The sequence below is a fragment of the Panicum virgatum genome, chromosome 6K (genome assembly GCF_016808335.1).
Source record: "Panicum virgatum strain AP13 chromosome 6K, P.virgatum_v5, whole genome shotgun sequence".
Taxonomy (NCBI): domain Eukaryota; kingdom Viridiplantae; phylum Streptophyta; class Magnoliopsida; order Poales; family Poaceae; genus Panicum; species Panicum virgatum.
This window is the reverse complement of record NC_053141.1, coordinates 39015443-39034136: the sequence shown is the minus strand read 5'-3', so window position 1 is coordinate 39034136 and position 18694 is coordinate 39015443. Positions and strand designations below refer to the sequence as shown.

General features: G+C 49.4%; 2 protein-coding genes across 2 annotated transcripts; both read right to left on the bottom strand.

Annotated features, from left to right (window-relative positions):
• Positions 1–69: 69 nt before the first annotated feature.
• On the bottom strand, positions 70–3253 carry LOC120712556 (12-oxophytodienoate reductase 7). The gene is made up of 5 exons (XM_039998368.1): positions 2938–3253; positions 2690–2830; positions 1712–1842; positions 1014–1196; positions 70–883 (listed from the first exon to the last, which is right to left on the bottom strand). Exons 1-5 carry the CDS (start codon positions 3042–3044, stop codon positions 243–245), a joined length of 1203 nt encoding a protein of 400 aa, XP_039854302.1. The 5' UTR covers positions 3045–3253; the 3' UTR covers positions 70–242.
• Positions 3254–18235: 14982 nt separating this feature from the next.
• LOC120713472 lies at positions 18236–18636 on the bottom strand. Its single transcript, XM_039999429.1, has 2 exons — positions 18476–18636; positions 18236–18434 (listed from the first exon to the last, which is right to left on the bottom strand). Exons 1-2 carry the CDS (start codon positions 18634–18636, stop codon positions 18236–18238), a joined length of 360 nt encoding a protein of 119 aa, XP_039855363.1.
• Between the last annotated feature and the right edge of the window lie 58 nt (positions 18637–18694).

Genomic DNA, 18694 nt, shown 5'->3' with positions numbered 1-18694 from the left:
CACAATTTTTATAGTAAGTGACATCGAATCGGTGGACAGGCCAAGATAAGCATATTAGGCTAGGAGTCATGGCTGAGAACAAAGCATGAATAACACCACCGTTTTCCTCATTACGATATCTTACAGTTTTTTGCACTAGATATTGGCGAACAATCACGGCTACGAAGACGTTATCTTATTTTCTCAAGTCACATTACACAATCAACAATGCATCTCTTATAATTACCATTTCCATCTACTTATCACATGCGCGCCTTAGGCTGGCCGAGGAACGGGTAGTCCGTGTACCCGACGACGGGGTCCGGCGTGTAGAACGTCTTCCTCACGTACTTGTTCAGCGGCGCGTCGCGCCGGAACCGCTCTACCAGGTCCGGGTTGGCGATGAACAGCCGCCCAAACGACACGAGGTCGGCGTCCCCGGACTCCACGGCCTCCACCCCGAGCTCCCGCGTGTACCCGCCGCTGCACATGAAGGTGCCCCGGTATGCGCCGCGGAGAGCGCGCATCATCCGGCTCTCCTCCTCGGCGCTCCCGTGCTGGCCCGACTCCGTCTGCCCGTACGCCGTGTACCGCGGCTGCGTCACGTGGAGGTAGGCCAGCCGCCCGGCCTCCTGCTGCAGGGCGTTGAGACGCTCCACCACGGCCAGGCCGAGCTGCATGGGGTTGGAATCGTAGGCGTCGAGGTGGTCGATGGCCGGTGACACCCGGACGGCGACACGGTCTGCCCCGATGGCGGAGACCACGGCACGGGTCACTTCCAGGAGGAACCGGCAGCGGTTGGAGAGCGAGCCACCGTACTCGTCGGTCCGGTCATTGATGCCGTCCTTGAGGAACTGATCGATTAGGTAGCCATGGGCGCCGTGGATCTCAATGCCATCGAAACCTGCAAAGGTATTTCATCTCAAGATGAGCAAATAATAGCAAATTGAGGGGAGTTTTCTTGTGATGATCTATGGCTGGGGATGCAGTGTGTAAATTTTGAGGATTCATTCATGGGAGTTCTATTCCGTTACCTGCTTTGATGGCGTTAACCGCAGCCTGACGGTATTGTTCAACTATTTCAGGTATCTCAGATGTGGCAAGGCGCCGAGGCGTTGGATACTTGCCATAGGAGCCATCAGGCATCAGTATCCTCCACCTTGATGATATTGGCTTATCGGTTGAGGATATTGGAGCATCGCCATCTGGCTGATATACTGGTTGGTGACAAGAAAACATTAGTTAATATCTGGTAAAGTGAATCAAGCACATGTACTGAATCCGTTGACCGTTGAACAAGCAGCACATGATCAACAAGGTTATTTACTGAAGTGACATGTATTACTTTAAACACTATGATCTGACTATCTGTAGAGAATGTAGTGCATTGACTAAGATTGATGAAAGGCAACCTTCGTTCCTTGTCTCAGTAAGAGAAGAAGCAATACAACTTAACAAAAATCTAAGTGCAAGCCAGAAACTTCCACCTTACTTCCCACCAACCCAGAATACACATCATCCTTAATTTGCCAACAATCAACAACTATGTCAGAACACAAACTTTTCCAACTGCAATATGATTTCACTATGTAGGACTGAAAAATCATTAAAGGCATATTCAGTGTAATTTCCCCAATGCAAGAAATGTCTAGCAATTCAGTGTTATTTCTGAAATATTGCTGACAAGTTCCAAATATTTTCTTGTGGAAATTTGCGCATATAATAAGCATACCTTGATGAGAAGCCCTGCCTACATGCCACAGTTGGCAGATAAAGATGGCTCCCTTGGCGTGAACAGCATCAACTACCTTTTTCCATGCATCAATCTGCTCTTGGTTGTATATCCCAGGGACACGAGGGAAGCTGATACAACAATGTTGTGTCAGTTAGTGTTCTGATCTGGTGATTCAGAAGTAAAACAATATGATAAGAGTTCATCTGAAGTTAGCAAGAGAACAATATAGCATAACCATGCAGTTAAGTATTAAGAATGTGCTGGGCCAATGATCATACTGAACTACTGATCCCCTTCCGCCGTTTACTGACACAGCGTACGAGATTCAGAAGGAAATATCCCGTATTGCGTCTAGGAAACTTATCAAGCTTCGCTTACTTCAGAAATAAAATAGCTCGAATTCAGCGCATGGTCACTCCAGACATAAAACATGTGCAGTAGCTATGATCTATGAAAACTTGAGCATCGAGTCCTCTCGAGATGGCCACAGGGTCAAGAGAAGGCCGTCAGTTCCCCAAAAAATTTTACTTCCTCTGCTCCTGTGCTCCAGTACTCGAAGCAGGGATCAGACAAAGCACGCTCTTCTGATCAGGCACACTGACCGCCACCCACTAGATACCAACAGAAGTAGAGTAGACTACAGCAAACCCACATGATGAATAGTAATAGAGAAGTATATTCCCATCCAATAACAATTTATAATCGGGGCGCCCATGATAATTGACCCCAAGTCACCAACCACCCCTCGCAGCAGGAGGACCCTCGTCTCCGCCAGATCCAGCACGCATCCCCACCACTAGCGCACATGAGTATGACCTCGCACGAAGGCGCGAGCAAAACTGACTAGAGCATGGTGGCAGGCGGAGTAATCTAAGACCCACCCAGCACGGATCACCGGGGACGGCGAACGAATCGATCGCGGGAACCGGCAGCACAGCATGCCGGAGACGAGGCGAGGAGAGCAGAGGAGGTTACCCAGGGCCGGCCGGCGAGATGATGGTGCCCTCTGAGATGAGCAGGCCGCCCTCCGTGGACCGCTGAGCGTAGTACTCCGCGAGCGCGGGCCCCGGGACCGCGCGGGGCGCCCTGCACCTGGTCATCGGCGCCAGCACCACCCTGCAAGCCAAGCCACGGGCACGCACGGCACAGCAGGTCAGACCGGGCCGCGGAGGGGGAAAAAATCGAGAGGCGCGGCCGCGCGGGGAAGGGGGGGCGGGACTCACCGGTGGGCGAGGCGGAAGCGGGGCGTCTGGTACGGCGAGAAGAGGGACGGGCGCGGGCACGGACTCCGCTCGTCCGCCGCCGGCGGGGAGCGATCCGCCGAGGCCATGGATGGGGAGCGGAGCGGGGAGGGGAGGCTGGAGAAAGGGGGAGGGGGAAAAGCAGAGGGGGGCGAGAGGCCGCGGAGGAGAGGGAGAGAACAGGAGAGGAAGTGAGTGCGGTTCGAAAGCGAATCACGCCAGTGGGTGGGGCGCCCCGCCTCCGCGACGACGACAACGTCGCGGCCTCGCGGGATGGCGGAAGAGGAATGGGTGGGAAAGCACGCTAGGGAGGGAGGACGGAGGAGGACTGGGAGCAGAGGAAGTAGGAGCCGCGCGCCGGGTCAAGCTGACCGGTGGCCGCCAGGTGGGTCCCTCTGGCCTCCTCTATGGGTCAAGCAGCCGTGTCGCCATCTTCTCGGGTGGCGATTTTGAGCATGCGCGTCGCGTGGGCGGTGGACGGAGGTGGGTCCGCTCTGTATTTGAGTTTTTGTTTTTGAGAAAATTAAGGCTGGGGTATTTTTCAGAAGAAAAAAAAAAGAAAATTAAAGGCTGGTTTAGTTCGCGAAATTTTTTGAGTTTTGATACTGTATCATTTTCATTGTTATTTAACAATTAATATCCAATCATAAACTAATTAGACTTAAAAAATACTTCTAGTCATTTACAGTTAAATTATATAATTAATTATTTTTTCAACTATATTTAATTTTTCTTGCATATGTCCAAATATTCGAAATGATGAATACTGTAGAAAAATATTTGGAAACTAAAGAAGCCCTAAGGCTGGGTCAGCGGCTTAGCGCAGCCGCGCCGGTTGCAGTCAACTTGGCATTTGAAGGAAGGCGCACAGCACAGTTGCAATTACATTTCGCACGCCGAGATTCGCAGCGACGGCGACGGCTCCGACGAGCTTGTGCCTGCTTGCTGGACACCTCGGGGCCGCGCCGGGCATCACGCGACGGCGCTTGTAGATTGGTCAGGAGCAGGGGAATCGAAGAGTGCGACTCCAGATTTGAGTGTCGTTTCCCTCGTCTGCGGAACCCGCCGGGCAATGGAGCCAGGGAGGTTGCCGTCGCTGCGGCCGGCGATCACTTCAGTAAACGACTAAACGGGGCCGTCCAACGTCCATCACTCTGGACTCTGGTGCATTTTATTGTGATTTTGCATCTTTTCGGGAGGTTTAACTTTTCAATCCTGCCACTCGCAACTTTTGTAGTATCGCAAATTGGGTTGAACCAAATGGGAAAATAATCCCCCCCCCCCCCCCCCCCGCACAAACAAAACCTAGCATGGTGAAAGAAAAAACTCGAACTTGACAATAGAAATGAAGATTATTTCATTCTGTAACTCAAATATGGGTATGCTTTCAAACAATATAGTGAACCAAACGAAGGTACGCTGCAACTTTGACCTTCTTCCGAACTTTTAAGGAGTTTGTGAAGATATCGGGCTGCATGCAACTGAGTATTATTACAACTACTTGAAATCTTCTAATATCGAAATCTGGGTTATTTCGCGGGCGATGGATCTGTCCACGTCACCCGCTAACTCACTAACTGTTGGATCCGGCCAAAACGCGATATGAACCATTCGATCAAATCGTAGCGGGTCTCCCACCCGTTAAGCCATCAACCCGCGTGCTCGCGAACCCGCTCGCGGGCGACTCGGTCTCCCGCCGCCGCCGCCATACCTCCGAGATGCAACGGCCCAGTGCGGGTGCGCCGCTCACGGCCATCCCGGCGCGGGTGGGCCCAGCAACCCCGACGAGGTACGGACGCGGCGACCCTGGCACCTGGCGCAGCCGGGCGGCTTCAGGCAACCCAGATTTTGCGGCGGCGCGGGTGCGCCGTTCATGGCCATCCCGGCGCGGGTGGGCCCAGCGACCCCGACGAGGTACGGACGCGGCGACCCTGGTACCCGGCGTAGCTGGGCGGCTCCGGGCAACCCAAATTTTGCGGCGGGCGCAGGTACGGTGGTGTTGCAGGAGCGGCGTTCTTGGTCATCATGGCGTGGGTGTGGAACCACCACGCCCGCCCGGGGATGGAGCCGGCGGCCACCACGCCGAGTTGTCGGAGAGGAGTTGGGTCCTGCGCAATCGCGCCGCCGCTACTGCATGCGGGGCCCTGGCTCTGCCTCCTCCGCATAGGATCCACGGGGGATCTGCGCCGCCGTCGCAGTGCCGCCCTCGCGCGGGGCCTGTGCTGTGCCTCCACCTCTGATGTCACCGCGCCGCCGCCTGCGTGCGGGGGAACGTCGCTGCCTGCCGCCGTCGCTCGCCTTTCCTCGTCGCCTCTGTCCGTCTCCGGCGACATCCGGGGGCTCCACATAGGCCGCCTCTGCTCCGCCCCCTCCCCATCCTCTTCCAAGGCAAGGCATCTCCTCCCAATTCACTGGTCTTCTGTTGGCATCTGGCTCTGTCGCCTTCCTCGCCCCTCCCAGCAGGACGCACCACCTTGGAGCGTTAGAGGCAGCACACGGGTAGCAAGATTCTCTTTCCACCTGGGTGTGCTTCTCGCTATTCTTTTTATCCGTCTACTGCGACATCTAATTGAAGCTGAATATCTAATATATCCCGTAGATATTCGATGAATTGCACAAGTGTCGATTTAATTGTGGCACCGCATCTGCAAAATGGAGTATGCTTAGGCACTTGAAGGACAACATGGTGACGAAGATATGGCCATCCAGGAGCTGGAAAGTCCTGCTCCTGCAGTGTAACACTCAGGTGTTAATCCACTAGATAGTTAGATTAATCTCCGGTCATTAGTTTCAAACCACGCGACGAAGCACCACAAACTTGTTTCTGTCAGCTCTGAGCCAGTTCAGCCCGGACCGGTCTGACCGGTATGGGAGACCGATCTGACCGGTCTAGCCCGAGTTGGTTGGGTTGGGCCCCACAGCATTTAAATCACTCTCCTCTCTCTCCCAACGACCCAGTCATCCTGCCCAGCTCTCTCAGCTCGCCTCCCGAGCTCTCTCTCCCTCACCCCTCACCCAAACCCTAGGACCCAAATCCTCTCTCTCTCCAACGGATTCCAAGGCCGGGGAAGGATCAAATTAGTGTGGGGGATCATCTTCTCCTCGATTCCACCCTTGGGGAGCAGGAGATTCAAGTTCTTCACGCGAAAAATACTCATTCAAGGTAATTTAGGAGTTTGGATCGATCTCTTGTTCTAGAAGATTTTAGGTGGTTTCCTTTGGTCCAAAAGCATCCACATGAACCCCTGAACTAGATCCTAGGATGTATTTGGAGTTGGTGGACGATTTTCGCCGCTCCAAGGGTTCTAGGTTCTGGTCTGGTTAGGACCGGTCTGACCGGTCGGAGGGACCGGTCTGACTGGTGTCACGGTGGGCTAAGTAGGACCGGTCTGACCGGTCGGGTGGATCGGTCTGACCGGTATAGCTAGGCTGAGAGGGGTAATTTAGGGTTTGTTGGTGTGGTTAGTTGGGAATTTGTTTGGTTAATTGTTAGTGGTAAATTTTTATGAATCATGCATGCATTCTCATATCATATGTATATGCATACGTGTAGCAGCCGCGGCGGAGGAGGTCGTATATGAGGTGGTTGCGGAGCCACAGGAGCCGCAGGGGCAAGCCCCGCAGGAGGAGATTCGCGGGGAGTCGGTCCAAGGCCCAACTCACCCTAGTGCGGAGCAGCAGACGCAAGGCAAGCCCCGGTGCACATCCTATTATTTTAAATTATGACACCTATTTATGTTTCTAATACTTGTGCATTAGGTGTAGGAATTGTTTGGAACCTTAGTTGCATGATTCTTAGGTTTCCTTGGGTTTATACTAGTAGGTATGGGTCGTTAGCACTGCTATGCTAAATAGTTCTCGATAGAAGCCGAGTGATTTCAGGTCACTCGCGAGATATAGGATACTTAGAAGTCGAGTAATTTCCGGTTACTTGCGAGAATTAGGATATATTTACATTCCAGTACATGAGATGTTGAATTTGATATGGAATAAATGGAGAATTGAGACCGGACAGGAAATGATGAGGATACATAGGAATGGCAGCAGGACAGGGTTCCTGGGTGTCTTAGTCCCGTCTGTGTCGGTTAAGGACCGAGCCGTTGTTGGCCCTGCTGATCATGTTTGAACTGTACTAACCGCATACTGGGAGTAGGAGGTAGTCGAAACCGGTAAGCCGAGTACTGTCTTGCTTCGAAAGTACAGGAACCCGCACCCAACTCCTGGGTCGAGTCGAGTAGTCGCGGAGAATTGTGATGCATATGTTTACTTTTGGTGGTCTCACGTTGAGCTCGACTGACCATATGTCGTTGGGCTGGTTCCTGTAGTTCGAGGTGGGGAGGGGAATGGTTGGCATGTATAGTCCGACGGGGCAAATTGTGCCGTGTTGGTTAGGTCCACCTTGCAAGGTTAAATCGGATAGATTCGCCGTCAGTCGCTCTCGGTTATGAGCACCTTGATCACCGAGTCGCAGCGTAGTGTGAGTATGAATGATAACTGATTAATATAAGGTTTCTCTATAATGATTTTATACCTGTTGCTCCACCATGTTTGCTATAGTTAGTTTATGCTAATGGTAGATCATGGTTAGAATATATATACAATCTGGGCTAAAATCATGAAAGGACTTACTTTAGCCGCGGTTCTGCAAAATAACCACCAGCCAAAAGCCTTGCATGTCTAGTTATGTGGGCTCAGTTATACCCACTGGTCGGGTAAGCCTTGCTGAGTATTAGAATACTCAGAATTTGTTGCCACATTTATTATTACAAGACACCCGGACGTCGATTTCTGCCCCTGTTGTGTCAAGTTCATCCGCCGGAATGCAGAGGGGTGGCAGGTCGAGGAGAGAGACCCATCCGGTTAGGGCGTTGTCGGGTTGTACACTCGAGGGCTGAGTGTTCAGCCTCTCTGTTTTGCGTAGACCGGTCCGTAGGACCGGTCTGACCGGTGGCGTCGGCTGGTAGTGCCGACCGGTCCGACCGGATGGTGGAACCGGTCCGACCGGTCGAGTAGGATCAGAACGGATGGGAGCTAAAGTAGCTGTAGGATCTCTTACTTCGAACTTCAGTCACATCTATTGTAAAGTTTTGTAAATTATCTATGTATTGAACTCAGTTTGTAAAACTTGTTTTTTCGTCTTCATTGAGTTTGTATTTTCAAGTAATATGACATGCTTGTACCATCTGCGCCCACCTTCGCGTGGGACTACCGGTGTTGTTTCGATCGGGCCGTGGGTTGAGAAAGGATCGTCAAATTAAGCCGTTAAGCTAATGCGCCCGATGTGTTCAAATGACGGCCATTACGCTTAATTAGAGTTTTAATTTGGCGGTTCCGTCACATGCAGCACCACCAGCAGGTGGACAGGAAGGGAAGTGGCTTCCAAACCATTACCTGCAACAGCTCAAAGCTGACATTCTATATGTTTTTGGATTTGTCAGATTAAGAATTGGCAAGATTGAGTCTGTTGGATCGTCCACCTTTGGCCCTGAGAATTCTATATAGGAATGCAAAATGAAGAGATACCATGATGCATGAGTCACATTAATTCTACCATATCCAAATTTGTTAGTTTCTCTATTCTCCAATTCTCATTATTAAGTTAAAAATTGGATGCATGCAGTATAGGTGTCAAGCTGTGCCAATAATCCCATCAGCCTAGCTCATTTCTTTCAAATATTCTGTCAATATAAGATATTGTTCTGCTCTTGCAAAGCAAATTATCAACATTATGAATCCTTATTCCATTAATCTATTTAGATCAAATAAGCTATTTTTGTAATTTATATTTCGTTACAAGGAGAATTTATATTTAGATGTTCTGCTCTTGCAAAGCAAATTATCAACATTATGAATCCTTATTCCATTAATCTTTTTGGATGAAAGAGGCCATTTCTGTAATTTCTATTACGTTACAAGGTGAATTTATATTTAGATGAGGTTAACAGTAGCAATGTCAATGAAATATCAGGATAGCTAAACATATTATCTCTCAACATTTATGAAAACAACTGGTCACATCACTGTAATATGTGTGCTCCATCAACAAGACTGATTGAGTGTCAAGTTGTTGTGGCGTAGCAGTCCGATGTCCTACTGGCTTGCATAGCTCAACAGGAACTCAAGGGGGGTTAAGAAGTAGCTGATGCACAAACAGAAATAAAAATGTGCTCAAGGCTACCATGAAAGAAAGAATGAATGAACTAAAGTACTTATCTTTGCCGAGGCATCTTTTTGGGCCATTTAATGGTTTGGATGCCTGATTTGGGAAACTTCTTTATGTTTTCTTTCATACAAATCATCCCCACAGCATGGAAGGGGATTTTTAGTCTCTGAGCAACGTAACAATAACAGCCTCGGCCCCCATTACCCTGTTACCGACCGGCAAACAAACTGCTCACCTCATTTCTCTACTTGATAGAAGGATCTTGCTTAATCAGATATCTATAGATTTCTACTTCATAGAAATACATTTTTGCTTGTTGATTAACCAAATCACCATCATACCATGTGAATACATTTGAAGATAAATAGGTTAACAGTGCTTAGCCAATTTGTATGCCTTCCCTCATCCATGTCCGCGTTTCCCGGCCATCCGATCAAGCGCACGGATGGCCGAGATCTTGCATTTCCCGGTTATTTTTAAAAAAAGCCCTTGAACTTTAGTGAAACCAACTTGCAGTACCTTCTCTCTTAGGTAATTTTTTTCGAAAAAGCCCTCCTACTTTAGCGAAATCAACCCGCAACCCAACCTACCCGGTTCTGGAAAATTTGCAAAGAAAGACTTAAGTTTCCATAAAATCCACCCGTCGTCTTAATCTTTTTTTAGGATTTCTTCTAGGGAAACCTTCGGCTTTCAATTAAGCCAAACCACAACTCATTTCATACATTATTTCATTATTTCTACATGAGTAGCATTATACGTACGATTTGAATATCAAAACTTGTTGAATTCAAATGTTGTTCAATATAGAATATGATTAAAAATTCAAAAACTACTACAATTTTATTATAGATCAAAATTTAAATTCAAAATGCTCTCGCACTTAGTTTGCACAAATGCCTACATGTGATCTATTGTATCTACGATTTGGACACCAAAACAGCTTCGAATCAAAACGTGTTCAAAACAAAAGTTGCTCACAATTTCAAAATCTTTAGCTTTATTACATACTGCAATTTCACATTTGTTCATCCGCATAAATATTTACGTAGGATCCATTGTACCTATGATTCGGAGATTGAAATGTATTTACATCAAAAAATAAGGTTTGAATACAAACATTGCTCAAAATTGTATAACCTAAAGCTTTACTGCACAACATTTTTTTCTTAAAAAATGATTAAACAAATACTACAACAGGAAACAGAAAATATAACAAAACAAGATAGTTCCATTTCCATACCCAACTTAATTAAATAATAGAGTCATGATAATAGAGAGTCCAAAATATAAGCTAATATGTAGCTAATATGAACCCAACTTACTTCGAAACTAAAAACAATCTGCTCTAAAAATGTCATATGCATTTAAAAAAATACATAAACTAATATGCTCTACGTTGAGTACATACTGGTCTAATAACTTGGCTGCGCAGCAACGCTGCTTTCTAGTTTATCTTCAAGCTGGTCCATTACCCAAATCCAAAACGCCAGCCAATACGAAACAAGCCCATCCCATTGGGGGAAGCCCAGCATCAAGAGGGATCTGATGATCTAGGCGCGGTCCGGTGGCCTGGCCCATGCGCAACCCAGCTACGCAGCTGCCCATGCGCGGCTTTTTTTCATTTTTATATTAAAAAAAATTTCAAAAATATATGCCGAATAGGGAAATTTTCAAAAATGGGTGTTACAAGATCTACAACTTTTGTTACATAAATTTTTTCATTTGATCAATGTATCTTGCTCTATTTTAAATACCAGTTTAATGCACTTTTATTTAAATCTCAAGATCCATTCTTTGGATGCATGTCATCTTTGGCCAGAGTGTTGCATATGGTGATCATAGGTTTGTGCAAAATTGGTAGGCCCAGCAAACATTTCTAGAATAAGTTTTTAAATTAGATCTTGCAATATGTCTAGTTTAAATGGGTTATTTGTCCATGTTGCTATACTGAGTTTTAGAAGCCATAACTTTTACAGTACCATTATTTTATTTTCTAAGAGCTATAGAAAAAGTTTGGTAAATTTTAGATAAGCACAACTAGACCAAATGAATTATTTCAGATTTTTCTAGGTACAAGAACTATTTTTCTTGATTTAGTGCATTTACCTTAGTCATAATTCATTTGATCCAGCTGTGCTTACCTAAAATTTACCAAAAATTTTCTATAGCTCCTAGGAAATAAAATAAGGCTACTGTAAAAGTTATGGCTCCTAAAACTCAGTATAGCATCATGGATAAATAACTCATTCAAACTAGATATATTGCAAGATCTAATTTAAAAACTTATGTTAGAAGTGTTTTTTGGGCCTACCAATTTTACACAAGCCTATACTCACCACATGCAACACTCTGGCCAAAGTTGGCATGCACCCAAAGGATGGATCTTGAGATTTAAATAAAAGTGCATTAAACTGGTATTTAAAATAGCGCAAGATACATTGATCAAATGAAAAACTTTATGTAACAAAAGTTGTAGATATTGTTTCATAGAATTCAGAACAGTTGAGTTTATATTTTTCTGATTTTTCTACGATTTTATATTAATTTTATAATTTCACTGTTTAATGTGCCCTAGGCGCCAGGACCTAAATGTAAATTTTTTTACATTTAGATCATGTCGCCAACTGAATGGGCGACAGGCCCACACCCATTTTTAAAAATTTCCCTATTCGACATATATTTTTGAAATTTTGTTTTTTTAATATAAAAATGAAAAAAGCCCCCATGCGCAACCCAGCTTCAGCAGCCCATGAGAAACCTAGCTTCAGCATCCTATATATAGCCAGCCATGGCCCGCGACGCCACACCCGCTCTCGCGCATTCAGCAAGTCGCAACTGGGAACGCTCGCTGATGTCCGCCTCCATCCCTCCTCCTCCTCCCCCTCCACCCGCGTGCCCCGGATTGATTGATCACCCTCCTGGCATCCCAGTTCCTCGCCCTAACCGCCCGGCCACCACCATGGCCGCCGCCTCTATCCTGACTGTTGGCGCAGAACTAGGGCCAACACACGAAAACGCTTGAACACGCAGCGAGCGACGGCACAATGCAGCGCCGATGCTTAGACCGGTCAGACCGGTCGGGTATACCGGTCAGACCGGTTGTCGCCGAGCAGATCGGTGACGAAGCCTACGAACGTTAGCCCGAGAAGACCCGTCGGGGCAGGCGCACGTAGGGTTGTTCTAGGGTCGGCAGGCCACCTAGAACGCCCTCAATCGACGTAGAGACGACGGAGGAACAACAAATAGTAGATTGGAAAAGCTAGGGCAAAAGAAAAGTAAAAAGATAAAAGTTGTATTGATTTGATCGATTGGATACCCTAATCGGCCGTGACCCTTTATATTTATAGGGTGGGGTGGACTTATCCCGCAAGAAATCCTATTACAGATCTAAATCTACAAAGAGTTCTAGTTGTACTCGGATTCCAGGTAGACCGGTCTGACCGGTCCGACCCACCGGTCAGACCGGTCGGTGTTGCCAGACCGGCTACATGGTCCAGACCGGTCAGACCGCTCTCAAGCACCGGTCAGACCGGTCTGTTCGACCAGTGCCAATTTTGGTCGTCAACATATGCCCCCGATTTACTCAATTCAAGCACATGTGTTTGCGCAGGGAAAGGATTCTGATCCACCTGCATTTGTGGAACAATTATTCGGCCTTCATTAACAGGCGATTGAATTTGACTTCGAAGCACATTGCAATCATTAGTCGCATGAGAGAAAGTATTATGAAATTTGCAATAAGCTCGCCGCTTTAATTCTTCAAGCGGTGGTATGACATGCGACATCTTGATGTATCCATTCTTATATAATTCATCAAATATCCTCTCACATTTGGATACATCAAAAGTAAATCTTTCTTGCCGATCTTTATGAATCGGCTTAAGAGAACCGCAAACGCAAGGTTTATCGTTAGAGGACCAAACAAATTCAGCAGTATAAACATCTTTACCTTCATCGTCCGAACAATTGGAATCACACCCGAGCACATAAACAGGATGATTAGGTTTTTCATTGGACTTTTGAGAATCTCTAGCTTCTTTAGCTCGGCTTTCATTAGCTAGAGCCTTTTGTAAGACTTGACTAACATCTAGAAATTCTTGTCCCTCTAGCTTTGCTTTATGAAAATCAAGTAAACCAGCAAAAGCTAGATCAGCTAAATCTCTATCAGAAATTGTCAAACTATAACATCGGTTTCTAGTATCTCTAAATCTTCTAATATACTCAGAAACACCTTCATGTATCTTTTGCTTAACCGATGTGAGATGTGACAATTTCAATTCAGTTTCACCACTAAAGAAATAATCATGAAATTTTTGCTCTAAATCAGCAAAAGTGAAAACTGAATTAGGTGGCAATGAAATAAACCATGTAAATGCAGCACCCCATAGAGACAAAGGAAATAACCTCAATTTGTAAATATCATTAGTGCTAGCTTCACCACATTGTATAATAAATTGACATATATGCTCCAATGTAGTTCTACTATCATCACCAGTGAATTTAACAAATTCAGGAATTTTAAACCCTTGAGGATATGCAACATAATCGTAATTCTCAGGGTATGACCTTTGATAAGATCGACATTTGGCTTTAGGCTATATACCAAAAGTTTGCCGAAATATCTTAATCACCTCCTCTTTGATACTACCTGATCCAACATCATCGGCGTTAAGCCGATTTGTGATCGGTGTACTACGAGGTTGAGCAAAGTTCGGCGATGTGGAATGTCGCAACGAACTTGCTGCCCCATATGGCACATTGGCATGATGTGATGCATTATAATTAATTCGGCTTTGCTGATTAGCCGAATTAGTCACAATAGCATTATTAGTTGGAATTGCCGAACCACGAATTGTCTTATCGGTATTAGATGTAGATGCATTATTACCGACAGACTTCATACCAAGATGTATTTCAATTCGGCTAAAACGGTCATCAAACATATCATGCATATTTTGACCAATAAATTCCAACTTATTATTCACATGAGAAGAAACAGCATCATCTATAGCATTAGCTATTTCAGAATTAAGAACAGGCTGCTTGTTCTCATCGAAATTTACCTCAAATTGTGAAGCATCGAAGGCGGCATCCGTAGTGACCTTCCCTTGTCGATCGATGGAGAAGTGCGAGATGTACTGGTTCATGGCTTCTTCTTCCAGCTTCTGGATCTCCTTCTCCTTCTCTTCTCTGATCTTCTTCTGGATGTCATCAAGAATCTTCTGATGCTCGGCCGGAAGTTGTTGAACATTCGGCCTCCGGATATTGGCAGAATCAACCTCACCAGGTTTAGGAATACCGGTCATGGCAACCGATTTATTTTTTATTTTCCCCAGTGGAGTCGCCAAAATATGTTGGCGCAGAACTAGAGCCAACACACGAAAACGCTTGAACGCGCAGCGAGCGACGGCACAATGCAGCGCCGATGCTTAGACCGGTCAGACCGGTCGGGTATACCGGTCAGACCGGTTGTCGCCGAGCAGATCGGTGACGAAGCCTACGAACGTTAGCCCGGGAAAACCCGTCGGGGCAGGCGCACGTAGGGTTGTTCTAGGGTCGGCAGGCCACCTAGAACGCCCTCAATCGACGTAGAGACGACGGAGGAACAGCAAATAGTAGATTGGAAAAGCTAGGGCAAAAGAAAAGTAAAAAGATAAAAGTTGTATTGATTTGATCGATTGGATACCCTAATCGGCCGTGACCCTTTATATTTATAGGGTGGGATGGACTTATCCCGTAAGAAATCCTATTACAGATCTAAATCTACAAAGAGTTCTAGTTCTACTCGGATTCCAGGTAGACCGGTCTGACCGGTCCGACCACCGGTCAGACCGGTCGGTGTTGCCAGACCGGCTACATGGTCCAGACCGGCTACATGGTCCAGACCGGTTAGACTGCTCTCAAGCACCGGTCAGACCGGTCTATTCGACCAGTGCCAATTTTAATCGTCAACACTGACTCCGCTGCAACCGGTCGGCCCGGCGCACCCCCGCCCTTCCCGCCCACAGACTGGATTATGGTCCAGGGCCACGCTGCCTCCGGCGCTGCTCGCGGAGGCAGCAGCGACCGAGACGCCGCCACTCAGGCGCGACGAGCCCGCCGCGGCCGTCAACGACCGGGGGGCAAAGAAGAGGGGGCCGCCGCTTCCGCCGCCGTCCGGGAAGGGCGCCACCAAGAAGCCCAGGACGACGGCACCGGCGGCCTCGTCCGGCGGCGGCACGGCGGGCGCGGTGACGACCGCCGAGAGGCGGCTCGCTCTGGAGAAGAAGGTGTCCGGCGGCCTCTTGGCTCGGAGCTGGGGTGCCGGCGCCGCGGCCGCCTGGCGCCAGGCAGAGGCCCGGACGACGGCGCTGCGGTGCCTGTGCCTGGAGCTCCCGCGGGACGATCGCGCTGCGCGCTGCACCAGGATGTGCCGGGGCGGTCATGGATGGAGCAGCAGAAGAGCGGGTTCCCGCTCGTCGGCGGCGACGGCGAGGTGCTGGTGCCCATGGTGGGCGCCGGCCACGACGCCGAGGTGTTCGCGAAGTACTCCCGGTGGCGCAAGAACGTGCGGATGCCGAGCCGGTTCTACGTGCAGCATGTCCAGGTGATCAACGCCGGGCAGGAGTGAACTGAAGACATGGCAATAGGTGCCAAAATCATGGCTGCCGTTTGAGCTCTAGACTCTAGACATGAGCAAAAGCTGATTAATGTATGTCAAAATATGCCATGAATGGCTTATTTCAATTCCGCATATGATATCTTATTGGAGTCTCTCTTTTCGATTATGTATTTCATTATTAGCTTATTATGAGATTACTAGCAAAATCTCTTTGCATTGAAATTTAAACTAAGAAAACAATAATCGACAAAATAAAGTTTATCAAAATCTCCGTTGCAATTTAATGTACTAATAAATTTTCCATTATCGTTGACCGGGCATCGGGAATTTCTTTTTTCTCTGATTCGTCGGAAAGCCAAATAAATTGGGCGCACAAGACGTCCCCCTCTTTCACGCGCGCTAGAGAAGAATAGAGGGGGTGCGACACTTCATAATATATTCGTGATAGTCAAGAAAACATAGTGAAAAATTAGAAATTACTAGTGATTACAAAAATTTTCTAGGTGCAACCGTACGCAGAGATCATAATGTGGCTGTGCGCGCCGGTGCTTTTGGGTGGAAATAATCCATCTCGCTTCTAATAATGACACATTGGCTCGTCGCCATGGCCAAAAAAAAAGAGAAAAGAAAATAATTGACCGGAGAAAAGAAAAGAAATTACCCTAAGAACAGCAAATTCAATTTGCGAGATGAAAGGGGGAAAGGGGAATTATTTCACTTCTGATTTGAAATACCCTGTCTACACAATATCTGAATATCCCCATGGCATACATTATATATGTTTTGTCGTCATTCTGGCAAAGTAGAAGGAAAAAACAAAATTTGGGAGTTGATTTCAAAGACAGTTTTATGAGGTGGGGGTAGGTAGAAATTTGGAACTCCTTCAATGCACTGACTTTTTTTTTGGAAAAAGCTTTAATTGGTTTGTTTTGAAAGTTAGTCGTTTTTAAAAGGATTTCATTTAAGATATATTTGGCAAATTCTAGGCATTAATCGCTGCTATGTGACGTAAGAGTAAAAACTGTTCGCAATGGCGTTAAGATCCATGGCAGCTTACAGGTTTTTTTGAAAGAGCAGCTTACAAGGTTGAGCCATTGAGGGCTCTGCTTATGCTTGGAGCATTCCAATCACACGTTGCAGTCACTTGGATGCGTTGCGGAACGCTGGTACTTGGCCACCACGCTGGCACACGCACACCTTCCCGTCGTCGAGTCGGATTGCGGCGCCGTCCGCCGCCGCGTCCGATCCGCCGACCGACTCGGATGCCACTTTGCCCGCGATATAATGCGTTGAGGAGGCCCCAAGGCCCGGGGCGTCCGATCCGCCTCACCGATAATACTAGATCCGATCATCCGATCACCTCACCTCACGATCGCGCGCAGCGAAACCGCCTCCCGCCGCGCGCCGCCGCCGCCGCCGCTGCCGCCGACCACCTTCCGTGCGACCCATGGCCATGGCAGTCTCCGCCATGGCCCTGAGCTGCCTGCCGTCCCTCCACGGCTTGTCCCGCCTCTCACGAACACCAGGTGTCGCCGTGCAGCCGCCGCCGGCGCCGTTACTGTTGTCGAAGGAACGCCTCGTGCTGCGGGCGCAGGTGTTCTGCAGCCAGCTCCAGGCGGCGCCACCCTTCTCCTTGGACGACCTCCACGCGCCGATCTCCGAGGACGACGCCGGCGTCCTGGCGACAATGTTCCGCGAGGAGGAAATCCGGGCGCTACGTTTCAAGCCGCGGGCGCCGCGGAAGCCCGCCGTACCGCGCTCGGACAGCCACGCCGGCGAGAAGAGGAAGTCTCCGCCGTCGCCGTCTTGCAAATCGGACGACACCGAAAACGAGAAAGCCTCGCCGCCGCCGGTCAAGAGAGCCAGGACGAACCGCAGAGACCGGCTCCTGGCGGCCCAGCGGCAGCTCCGGGAGTGGCGCAAGAAGATCGCGACGCGCATCCTGCGGCGGAAGTTCCGCGCGCCGGAGCTCTCGCGCGGGCGGACGGCCCTGGGGTGCCGGTGCCTCGAGCTCGCGCTGGCGGGAGGCGGCGGCGGCGGCCCCTGCGCGCTGCACCAGGACGCCCCGCAACCGGGGCACCGGGCGTGGATGGACTCGGCGCAGGGCCGCGTCCCGCTCGTCGGCGGGCCCGGCGAGGTCCTGGTGCCCACGCTGTCCGCGGGCAACAGCAGGGCGACGGTGTCGCAGTACGCGCGGTGGCGCCGCGCCGTGCGGATGCCGACCCGCTTCTACTACGCGCAGGCGCAGCGGGGGGCGGCGGCGGCGGCCGCCGCCGAGCCGCCGCAGCTGGACGACGGCTGGGCGGTGCGGCCTAGCGGCGGGACCGGCGAGCTGTAATGTTGTGGTCGGTCATCAGACTTATGAAGTGCTCAGAATGTGAATGTTTTTCCGCCTCAGATGAATGTATGTGTTTACCATCATTCAGAAAGACAGAAAAAAAAACTGTACGTCGCCCGGCCGCCGGATCGCTGCCGCCCACTTGCCCGAGAGCCGCTGCCCCACGCGCGGTAGCGCTTCAGAGCCCGGGCCGCTGGCTCCCGCGTCCCGCGCCCAGGCGCCTGCTCCGCGTCCTCTGCCTCCGCACCGCCTCGTCCGCGGCAGTAGCGGCCGCGGTGTCCCCGGCGATGCCGCGCTCCGCTTCCTCTTCCCGCGCCGCCGATGTATCCGCCTCATCCGCGGCCCCCGCGGCGATTGCACCCGTCCACGCCGCCGCCCTCGCGGGGAAGTTGAGTCGCGCGGTGTCCCCGTACCGTACGTGCGCCACGCAGCCTGGTCGTCGGCGAGCGCGGACTGCTCGGCGGTGTCGAAGTTGCCGAGGCGGTGCCGGTTGCGGTTCCCCGGCCGCCGGGGCTCCGACCTCCGACGCCGCACGCCGCGGTACCCACTCTGCGCCGGCGACGAAGCCTTGGGCTTCATGGCTGCCCCTTTGCCCCTGGCGGTGGATGTTCTTGTGCGAAGTCAAAATCATAGAACC